At 33.6% G+C, this 12,552-nt stretch overlaps 1 protein-coding gene across 1 annotated transcript; it reads right to left on the bottom strand.

Moving 5' to 3' along the window:
• Positions 1-8,998: 8,998 nt before the first annotated feature.
• On the bottom strand, positions 8,999-11,845 carry LOC117332620. The gene is made up of 2 exons (XM_033891597.1): positions 11,492-11,845; positions 8,999-9,809 (listed from the first exon to the last, which is right to left on the bottom strand). Exons 1-2 carry the CDS (start codon positions 11,773-11,775, stop codon positions 9,509-9,511), a joined length of 585 nt encoding a protein of 194 aa, XP_033747488.1. The 5' UTR covers positions 11,776-11,845; the 3' UTR covers positions 8,999-9,508.
• Positions 11,846-12,552: the final 707 nt, after the last annotated feature.

Here is a 12,552-nt window from a genome sequence, read left to right as displayed (position 1 = left end):
ATTCAATCAGCATTCACTTATAGCGATTGCTAGCTTCCCAATCCTTTCTATTCAATCAGCATTCACTTATAGCAGATTGCTAGCTTCCCAATCCTTTCATATTCAATCAGCATTCACATTCTGAGCGATTGCTAGCCTTTCCCAATCCTTTCTATTCAATCAGCATTCACTTATAGCAATTGCTAGCTTCCCAATCCTTTCTATTCAATCAGCATTCACTTATAGCAATTGCTAGCTTCCCAATCCTTTCTATTCAATCAGCATTCACTTATAGCGATTGCTAGCTTCCCAATCCTTTCTATTCAATCAGCATTCACTTTCAAGCGATTGTTAACATCCCAGTCTTACGTAATCATTGCTAACCTCCCAGTCTTATGTAATCAATCAGCATTCATCAATCAATTAGGAAGAACTGGACCAAAAATACAACGATCAGTACCCATCATACATCAGTACCAAAATATTCTCTCGCTTCACTGAGACAGTATCTAAGAAAAGTACAATAAGATATTGAATATATATGAAAATGTGCATGACATATACATACTGTAAAATCATAATTTATTGAAGGGTTTTTATTTTCATTGATTTATTTAAATACCTTATTTCAAACTTGTACGCCAACGTATTTTTGAACTATTTGACATGGGCTTTAAATATTAGCTTTCGTGGACACAATTAATCCAGGAACCCAAGTGCCCACAAAACAGTACTTAGCTTTTTTCTTTCCCTTAAATAATAATCAACAAATTTTGAGCGTCATAAAAAAATGAATAACATACTTAAAAGTTTTAAGGGCAACATAAATGTTTGAAATTATAATTAGTTAGTAATAGACTTTTAAAAGATGACAACTTGGGGTTACCTATAAACCTATACAGATATAATTTCCTTTAGCTTTAAAAAAAATTGCAATATGATGAATTTCATTATCTGGTACATCTTCCTTCAATTGTGCATAAGCAACAAAAGAGTCAGTTTTGTTTTGTTAAAACATCAGAATACATTTGCATGCAAATTTATTTAGATTGATACCTTATATGTGTATACAAAACTGATAAATGTACAAAATATTTCATTTCATCAAGATATATGTGTTTTTACAAACGTAGTATTCGTTAAAAAATGATAATTATCACATAAGTATTACACAAAATATAATAAAGTATATCTGCCAGTACAAATGCAAATCAGTTTGTCCTATCATTATCTAAAATTCACAGGGTCTTTTAAGTGTTCATGTATATAAATCTCGAAATTCCCATGTGTTACATCGTATGACATACATCATTGCAAACATGGACTTATCTACCCTCCCCCCCCCCCCCCCTTTTTTTTTTGTGTGTGTGTGTTGGGGGGGGGGGATGGACCCCAAGACCTAAAATTGTGAAATTTTGCTGCATTTTCGACGATTTTGGTAATTTTAGTGGTTGGTTGTACAAATCAGGTATAAAGACAAAAGTTATTGTCAATATAGTTCTCTGTTTTTTAACATCATTACTTAAACTGCACCATAATGCATAGACGGTTTAAAAAACAGAAAAAGCGGAATAGATGAATGCTTGAACATTCAATTGACAAAAAAATGAAAGTTATTCTACTTGGGGAAAACTGTTTAGGAAATAAGATTGAGATGACAAGGAATTATGGGCAAATATAATCTCATGAGAAGCCCTAGATAAGTCCCTGCATAAACCTTATATAAGACTTATAAAGGGATTCATATATGATTTAGACACACGGCAAGAATTTAAAATATCAACTGATCCATTATACATACTCTTACTTCTACATGTTATCAGCCAAGTAAATGTTTACTCTGTAAACATAACAAGATGTAAAACCACATCACTCACAAGCAAAACTTAACAATTTGAGTATTTATGTCCCTTTTGTAATTTGGTATGAAAGAGAGTATTGTATTTTCAAAATTTACTTGATGCCTCATTTCAGATTCATAATCAAAACTGCATTTCCTGCCTCAAATTATGAATGTCAGTACATGAATATCAGATGTAGAAAATTTTATTTCAGAATTTTGAGAGAGATTTTAGGAGTTCTCTATAAAGCAACCATATCTTCTTTAACTTATCTACAATCCATTATATTCTTGTAGTTAGTGATGCAGGGGAGATAATCAGATGAATTACTGTGACAAGAAATAAAATATCACCTTTTCACTTAAGTTTTCAAAACTTTTCTAAATAGACTATCAACATATGAAGCAGCAAATAAAGACTAATAATCAAATAAACTTTCAGCAAGATTGTAATGTTATGTATATAAGGAGTGTTTTGTACTTTTTATCATGTAGGTATATTCTACTTTGTATGCACCAATGTAAATGCAAATATATGATATATACCGATATTATTTCTTTATCGACAAAGCATTTGGAATCTCCTAAAAAAAAATTATTGTCAAAATCTTTTTTTGACCCTCTGAATGCAAATATTTTCGATTATGGTCCAAATGATTGCTAGCTTACTTAGCACGATAACGTAACTGCTAAAGACTATAGAATCCAGACATTGATCTGTTACAATGGGTCTACATTTTCATTTCTAGGAGTGTTGGTATGATTATATAATTATAATTGAAGTAATGCAGATCTTGCAGGTTCCTAAATAATAGTTCATAAGATTTCCAATTTTTCTTTCTGGTCTTCCAACTTTTCTTTCTGGTGTGCCACACTATAGATTTTTATTGGTATAAAAAGACAGGTATTTGATGCAAATGGGATTATCACAATCCAATAATCAACTTGTGTATCAACTTGTGTAGTCTAAATACATTGTATTTATTTTTTGACCAATCAAAATGCTTCATTTGGTCTTCACTGTTGATAATCATGGAAATATTTCTATCAGATATCAAACTAAAAATAAGCTGCTTAGTATAGAGATATTTGTTTTTGTGGGTAAGAACGTATCACCCAGTCTCCCCTTGTGAACAGGAATATAAAAATCTATTTTCTGTTATTAATCTGGTAGGATGTGAATAAATGTATGATAACTAAAAGTATCCAATTAAAGTAATCACACTTACTATTGTATATATAGAGGTTACACAACGAGTGGTTGTTGGATATGGAATTTATTTCACACGAGTAAGTTATTTTTTAAAAGTTACAAAAGACACGAGCTTTAGCGAGTGTTTTTTGCAACTTTTAAAAGATAACTTACGAGTGTGAAATAAATTCCATATCCAACAATTTCGAGTCGTGTGACCTGTTTCTACCACAATAATATCGGCTTGAATCAAAGGGAAACGTAGCCAAGTATAATTTCGCCTATGCAAATAAAAAGTGTACCGGTGACATCCGGGACCCGGTGATGTGACGTCATTAGATTATTGATGACGTCAATAATAATTGCAGCTTGGGTCAAAGTTCACCGTGTTAGCCAATCAAAATGCGTACAGAGTTTATACCACGTGTGGTATAAACAGATTGTTAATCAACAGCTGTAATGATTAACTGATGGTCTGAGAGTTGAATAACACAGGGTATTGTGGTAGAAGTATTCTTAAATGACCTAGGGGAAGTTAATCAATTCTGATGTTTCAAAAACACAGACAAATTAATACTAGTTATCTTTAAATGAAGCATTGAGCAAATTATAGTACATTGAACAGCAGTGTTGATCAAGTGACACATAATTACAGGGTAAATGTTTCATGACCTTTCATCAAGATATCTTAAAACTGTTCAATAAGGTTACATGCCACAGGAAGATTGTATCAGAACAGCTTACAACAATGACACTTTTAAAACAATATGTCTCTCTTCTTTTTGAGGGCAGATATACATACTGTAAGTAACATTATTAATAAATTCAGTACAAGCCTTAAGAACTTTTAAAAAAGATGTCAATCTTCATTTCAACTTCAACATGGCTTAAGCATACAACATTTGTCAATGAGGATAATGTTAACCAAGTAAGATTATTGTTTTATTATAACTTTAATGTTATTGATACTGTCATGTAAAAATATACCAATACTGCTTTCACTTTATTCTGACATCATTCATTTTCTAGATTAATACCACTTTAAAAATTTGCAGTGCATTTTACAGAATAACAGTATTATTTTTATTATCTGTTGATAATTTGAAATATTCAATAATAAATTACAGTTTTGTCTACTAGTAAATAAAGACGTACAGCAACTGATCATGAATTGAAATTGAACTACCCAGACAAGGGAAGTTACTCTAAAACAGGGAAGTAACTCTAAAACAAAGTGTATAGCATTTAGTGGAGAACCAAATCAGAGGTCAGCCTCTTGTACATATTTAAAACTTGTGTGTTGGTATATACTTTATACTAAAGTAAATTATTATTCAGTAATGGACAAGAAGCTGCATTATACATAAAAGATCCATAATTTAATATTCAAAGATATTGTAATTCAAGACAACCTGACTCGAGGGAAAAAACAATCCAAAAATGTATATTGAGTAATAAAAATCAACCAACATCTAAACTTAGGAATGATATGAAATACACATCTACATAAAAGTTCAGTTGTATTTTTTGAAACACAGCAACATGAAAACAAAAAAATATATTTCTCATAACAACAAGTAACATTTACCAAACAATATTCTTAAAAAACATTAACAAAGCTAAATAACACAAACACTAGCTGACATTGAAATTACAAGTAAACATTTGAAACATCACTCGACTTTAAAACATTTAAAACAGTAACAGTGACAAAATGTACTGTACATGTATATATATTAATGACGACTAGATGTAAATGTGTGTAATATTGATACAAAAATAACATATTTATAGCAGCAGTATGTAAATAAGTTTAATCTAAGCTAATTGTCAGAAGTTCATGAAGCATTATATACTAAATTTCCCATAGCAAAACATTCCAAACCCAACCATATTGCAATAAATGGGTACAAACTAGGTAGGTCAAGATCAGCAATTTTGAGAAATTCTCAGAATGCAATACAAAGCTAATTTGAAACTGACTTCAAATACACAACAGACTGATATTACAGAGCAGAAGAGTGACCTGTGACTACAAATACTTCACAGTACAGAGTGGAGGTGTGACCTGGTGACTACAAATATGTCACAGTAGAGTGGAGGTGTGACCTGGTGACTACAAATATGTCATAGTACAGTGGAGGTGTGACTTGGTGATTACAAATATGTCACAGTAGAGTGGAGGTGTAATCTGGTGACTACAAATATGTCAAAGTACACAGAGTGGAGGTGTGACCTGGTGACTACAAATATGTCACAGTAGAGTGGAGGTGTGACTTGGTAACTACAAATATGTCACAGTAGAGTGGAGGTGTGACTTGGTAACTACAAATATGTCACAGTAGAGTGGAGGTGTGACTTGGTAACTACAGATATGTCACAGTAGAGTGGAGGTGTGACTTGGTAACTACAGATATGTCACAGTAGAGTGGAGGTGTGACTTGGTAACTACAAATATGTCACAGTAGAGTGGAGGTGTGACTTGGTAACTACAAATATGTCACAGTAGAGTGGAGGTGTGACTTGGTAACTACAGATATGTCACAGTAGAGTGGAGGTGTGACTTGGTAACTACAGATATGTCACAGTAGAGTGGAGGTGTGACTTGGTAACTACAAATATTTCACAATTCATTTGTGACCTGGATGGTGACTACAAAAATGTCTTATTCATAGTGAAGTGTGACCTGGTGACTACAACTATGTCACAGTAGAGTGGAGGTGTGACTTGGTGACTACAAATATGTCACAGTAGAGTGGATGTGTTATCTGGTAACTACAGATATGTCACAGTAGAGTGGAGGTGTGACCTGGTCACTACAAATATGTCACAGTAGAGTGGAGGTGTGACTTGGTAACTATAAATATGTCACAGTAGAGTGGAGGTGTGACTTGGTAACTACAGATATGTCACAGTAGAGTGGAAGTGTGACTTGGTGACTACAAATATGTCACAGTAAAGTGGAGGCGTGACTTGGTAACTACAAATATTTCACAATTCATTTGTGACCTGGATGGTGACTACAAAAATGTCTTCTTCATAGTGAAGTGTGACCTGGTGACTACAACTATGTCACAGTAGAGTGGAGGTGTGACTTGGTGACTACAAATATGTCACAGTAGAGTGGAGGTGTTACCTGGTAACTACAGATATGTCACAGTAGAGTGGAGGTGTGACCTGGTCACTTCAAATATGTCACAGTAGAGTGGAGGTGTTACCTGGTAACTACAGATATGTCACAGTAGAGTGGAGGTGTGACTTGGTAACTACAAATATTTCACAATTCATTTGTGACCTGGATGGTGACTACAAAAATGTCTTATTCATAGTGAAGTGTGACCTGGTGACTACAACTATGTCACAGTAGAGTGGAGGTGTGACTTGGTGACTACAAATATGTCACAGTAGAGTGGAGGTGTTACCTGGTAACTACAGATATGTCACAGTAGAGTGGAGGTGTGACCTGGTCACTACAAATATGTCACAGTACAGTGGAGGTGTGACTTGGTAACTACAAATATTTCACAGTACATGTGTGACCTGGATGGTGACTACAAAAATTTCTTATTCATAGTGAAGTGTGACCTGGTGACTACAACTATGTCACAGTACAAAAACAAATTTCACAGTACATTCTGTAGTAGACCTTGTGACTCTGAAGACATCCCAGTTCATAGCAAAGGTGTGACCTAATGACTAAAATAAGATACACCAAAGTACATAGTAGATGTGTGACTTGGAGACTACAAATATGTTACAGTACAGAGCAAATATGTGAGCAAATGACTAAAAATACACTGCAATACATAGTGGAAGAGTTGCAAAAAGTACACCCCTGGTACCACAAATACAGAACAGGAGTGTGACCTGATGACTAAATTAAAAAACACCACTGTACAAGGCAGAGGTGCGATATGGTGACTAAAATATACCCCGGGTACCACAACACAGAACAGGGGTACTTGATCACCAGCTGATTAAAAATACACCATGGTACATAGCAGAAGAGTGACAAATTGACAGCAGATTGAATAAATTCAGCAGCTCAGGAAAGGTAGGAGATTGAAAAAATGCTTGATTCAACCACAGCAATATATGCAACCACTGAGCAGCAAATAGGAATATTCTCCAGAAATCAATGTAATGCACATGTCTGTATACACACATACATACATGTACTTACCGTGTGAAAGGAAGGGCATGATGGTTGTAAGCATTTCACACAAAAATCACAATGGAGTAGTCACAACTACTATATGTATAACAGAAGTGGAAAACCATATGTCATACATGAACCACAGAGACTTAGCACAAAATATCCATCGGTTTGTTTGTTTGTTTTTGTTTAACGTCCTATTAACAGCCAGGGTCATTTAAGGGAGTGCCAGGTTTTGGAGGTGGAGGAAAGCCGGAGTACCAGGAGAAAAACCACCGGCCTACGGTCAGTACCTGGCAACTGCCCCACATAGGTTTCGAACTCGCAACCCAGAGGTGGAGGGCTAGTGATAAAGTGTCGGGACACCTTAACCACACGGCAACCGCGGCATCAAACTGCTGATGTATAGTACGCACACATATAATATGCTCATGTACAATAAATTTTGGACTTCGGGTCTGGAATTTGTGTAAAATCCCTGTGGTACTAACAACAAAAAAGTATTGTACATGTGGTTGTCAACAGTATATATATAACTGTTTTCTCTTCAGCTGAACTTTCATTTATCAATACCTTCTACAGAATTGCATCGTCAAAGTTTTGATTTTATAGATTCCAAAAGAGATCACAGAAATTTAGATGCAACAACTTGTGTTTTTTTGTTGGTTTTTTTGTGTTAATTTGAGTTGTTTATACCTGGACCTGAATTTTCCTATCTATTAGAAATAGGAATGAATCTTAAGATGGTAGACTCTCCAAAACTGTTATCCATTCAGTGACATCAGAAATTTGATGATATCTTTATCATGGTCATTCTCCATAATAAACATATTATAATAAACATTTAAGCTTATCTAAAGTTTACAAAAATACTTGAATACACAAAGATTGTTGTACATGAAAACTTATATATCTTGATTAAACTCATCTTGATAAAATGTCTGATAATATTTAATTTGTAGAAAGTGATGTTCTGTCAACAAGTTTGAAAACAAAATCCATAATCACAGTACTTAGAGCATGTACTGTAACTAATAATAGCCCTTAGATTATCACAAGAATGAACCCCTAAATTACAGAGACTTGGGGTTTAATTACTGTGCCGACATTTCAGCACCACATACATTACCATATATATATATATATATATATATATACGTATATGTTTATGTACAAAGATATTTCATCACACTTTCAAAAAATAGAATCTGATATGTTATTCTCACCATCTAGATGAATAATTTGATTTACTGCCATTGGAAAACAACAAACAAAAAAATACAGAAACAAAAAGACATACAAAAAACATACAGTTAAAATGAAACAGGATAAGATGACAAACAACCGAGATACAAATAAAAATGAAATGTTCACATTATCAGTGTGCCATTTTAGCATTCAGTAGATTCAAAATTTATTATGCCAACAAAATATGTTTTCTATTACTTATATGTTTGGAAAAAATCTTGCATATGCAGGGAAACCTTTTCAAATCTATAAGTGAGATATATTACGACCTTCAGTAAGAGTTATATTATACATGTAATTAAGGTATAATTATGACTTACAGTAAATTTAACTGACATAAATTCTGGTTAGGTACAAAAAAACTGAGTCGCAGATAACAGACCAGGAAAGAAAAATATATTTTTGCTCTTTATACGAACAAAGCATTTAAAGACATTCTTAATAAGAATTGATGAAATATTACTATTTTTTCTGTTAAAAATTGAAATTATCTTTAAAATAAACAATAATGAATATATTAACTTCTAGAGTACAAGATGTATAATAATGTATGTACTGATATTTTCGAATTGTGTAATAAAAAGATAAAACTAAAATTCTTTTTTTCATATATTTTGTATATCAATGGAGTCATTTTGAACATTCAATTTCAGATCAGCTGATTAAAGAATATGTATTATTAAAACATGAACTTGTTGGTTAAGTGTGATTAAAAATTTAATATAATATTTTGCAGATAAAAATGGATATTCAACAATTTGATTAACCTGTATTGCTGTTAATAAACATTCCTTTATATGATCAACAAATGTCTGATGCCTCATATACTTTTATGTTAGTTAAGTGCATGATCATACAATAGCAAAATGTTATACCAAATTTGCTCTACTTGTGCCTGGTACGTCGTGGTACCCTTTTTTTTCTAAAAAGGCTAATTTACATAACAGCTTATTACCGGGTAATTATTTAGCAGTGATTAACAAGCGAGTTATTATAACTATATTGTTAACACCAGTGACATTTTTATTCATGTTCATATATAAATTACTAACACTAAGCAATGCAGCACGCTGGGTAACATCTACAAATACTTTCAGGAACTGACTTTTCTCTTGGTTGCAGAATTCCTAAACATCCTGGAAAAGTCATCAAACGAGAGATAACTTATGTCATCTTTAACAGCCACAGCCCAATGTCCAAACTGGATTGCTGTGTCAATGTTATCCATGTCGTCGTCAAACAGAATGATTTCTTCAGGTTTAATGATCACATGTTTTTGATTATATAATTCTGTACATACTGCTGCCAAATGGGCCTCTTTGCCGAGAATTTGATGCTTGTTTTTCTCACGGAATTCTGCTGTGTTGGCTTGAACATAAATCTTTTCTACATCTCTGAAACATAAAAAAAAACAATAAAGATATATGTCAATGTCAATAAGTCAATGTCACACAACTTTGGTAAATAACAAAAAATGGAAATTTAATGGCATGTTTAAACTTATTGGTAAAACATTAAATAAGCCCCATCCCACCAAAAAGCCTCTTTCTTCATTTTTGAAGAATCGTCAATTTGAGATGATAAGACATATACAATCAGTTCACAAATTTAATAAGCCAGACCCAAACTTTAATGTTAAATTTTACAGGAGTGGATATGCAGATGCGGCTTATATTATTTGAGGGTTCATACAGAAATTAATTTTCAGTCTACTTAATAAAATTAATCATTAACACGAAACAGGGAATTTAAGTTATATAATTAACACTATCCAAAACACTGCATCATCTGTAATATAATTTGCATAATAATAACCACCATATATGATAACTAATATCAACATTCATTTATGTACTCAAGACTATCAAAACTATGTAGTATTATATACATGTATAGGATATATACTATACATATACAGTACTATGTAATATCCTTTTAAATGTGTTTGCTATAGCTGGCCATGGTTAATCACTCTGTAAACAGCCAGGATTGATTAGAGGCAGCCGAGTCACATTGCAGAAACTGGTGGCTCCCTCACTGAACATAATATGGGAGGTCTACAGCATATGCTAACCATTTGGATAAGATATTCTGCATAATAGCAAGCTAATATATGATTAGGACACATAAATATTGTTTCATCAGCATATGATTTCAGCTTTCTTTGCAAAAGCAATCTAAACAACCTAAATGTAGGGTATAAATATAGGACTACATTTGCTACCGACTGACTACATATATACATTTTTTTTTTTACTATGGTATTAAAAACAAATTTAGTTAAGTAATGCGAAAAAAATCCCTGTGTACATATTCATAATAAGCTAATCTAAAATCCTTGTGTGTCCATTTTGTCATTTCTCTAATTGCTTTTCCGGTTTATTCCCTACTTAATTACCCATTTTACATCTATTTGATATAACAAACTGGAAGTAATTATGTAGTAGGAGTGAAAAAATGCACGGCCAGACCGGGGTTCGAACCCGAGACCTCCGAACACTAGCCGGATGCTCTACCGATTGAGCTACCTGGTCGCCGATGATCGACTCGGTCCAGTTCCGCTACACTCTTCCCTCCCTTTTTTTTAAGTCTTTGACCCCGAAGACTTCACAACTCACAACCCAGGTACGGGTATCCCCTTGTCAAGTATTCACCTCACTTGAAACAAGGTTTGGTCACAGACACCAAATGTAGTAGGAGTGGAAAAATGCACGGCCAGACCGGGGTTCGAACCCAGGACCTCCGAACACTAGCCGGATGCTCTACCGATTGAGCTACATGTACCTGGTCGCCGATGATCGACCCGGTCCAGTTCCGCTACAATTATACAATTGGATTTGAAACTTTGTTATTACAAATTCATTCACTTTTGTTTAATTTAAAGATATTACAAATAAAATCATTGGCAATTAGACTACTTAACTCTTGTTTTATTTAATATACAAAAAAATGGCTAGCAGCGAAAAAACAGGGTAAACAATTAAAAATATAAATCAAGAAATACAAATGACATCATTTCATGCAATATTATATTACATCATAACTACGTATACATCACTGTCACAATGCCCCCCACCTTTTGAAAACTAATTTCAGCATTTCTCTGATGATCCATGGCTGAGTGAAGTAAGTGACGATGCAAACATTGACGTTACGTTGCAAGGCCTCTTCCATCAAATCACGAACACACGGTCGAACATGCTGCGACAGTTTCTCTGCACTGTCTTTCCAGCACCCCCCAGAATGGATTGAGATCAATGTTTCATCGAAATCTACCGCAAGAAGTCGAATGCCTTTCTTCTCCAACAATGTAACAAATGTAGATATTTTGTTCCTTGCTCTTTCTTGTGCGTTACTCATTGTGTTGTTGATACAACAACGAATTACGCGATATTTGTCAGGGTCAAAACAAACGTAAAATTCCCCTTTTCTACAGGAAGCTCAAATGTAATTATAAATAAAGAATATTTTCCGGACCTATATTCCGGCGATGTATATAATGTATATATATATATATACTCCAATCGGATAACCTCGGGCCTTTCCGGCAAGCTCGGAAAAATTGAAAAGAATACCCGAGGAGTTCCGAATGTATATACTCATGTACTGAATAGACTGAGCACAGGAGCGAACTCAGTGAAAAGGCTTCGTTTTTAAAGAAAAAAATCAAATCTGAAAAGTTATTAAAATTCGAGGATTTTTTCAAAAATAACATCTGAAAAAGTCATTGAAAATTAAAAATCGAGGATTTTTTTGTTAAAATCATCGATTTTTAATAGTTTTTTCATATTTGTGTAGATCTAAGTGACTGGACATTTTTCTCTGGAGAAAACATTTACTTAAGCATTGAACTGCTTTCAATTGGAAGTTATGGGCTGATGAATGCCAACTGGACAAAGGCAAATTTAATGAAGCGCGCTAGCTTATATTTACATTTGACAACGATTTTAAAAGACTATATCCAGGAATTTTGCTCCGACGATGAATGGACAAATTATATTTATCGTCAATGACGGAACAGCCTTTTCAACAGCCATCTTTCGTTATCGCCGACGTGACAATTATGACGTCACTATAATCAGAGACATATACATCTATATATGCCTCTGCTATAATAATGACTTCATAATAAAGATT

Source organism: Pecten maximus, chromosome 8 (genome assembly GCF_902652985.1).
Source record: "Pecten maximus chromosome 8, xPecMax1.1, whole genome shotgun sequence".
NCBI lineage: Eukaryota > Metazoa > Mollusca > Bivalvia > Pectinida > Pectinidae > Pecten > Pecten maximus.
Note: the sequence above shows the minus strand (reverse complement) of the source record. Positions and strands in the feature narration are given on the sequence as shown.

Coding starts and splice junctions, on each gene's coding strand:
- LOC117332620 (XM_033891597.1), bottom strand. CDS start 11,775: ATGAGTAACGCACAAGAAAGAGCAAGGAACAAAATATCTACATTTGTT. Junction 9,810..11,491: donor CTGAAATTAGTTTTCAAAAG/GTGGGGGGCATT, acceptor TTTATGTTTCAG/AGATGTAGAAAAGATTTATG.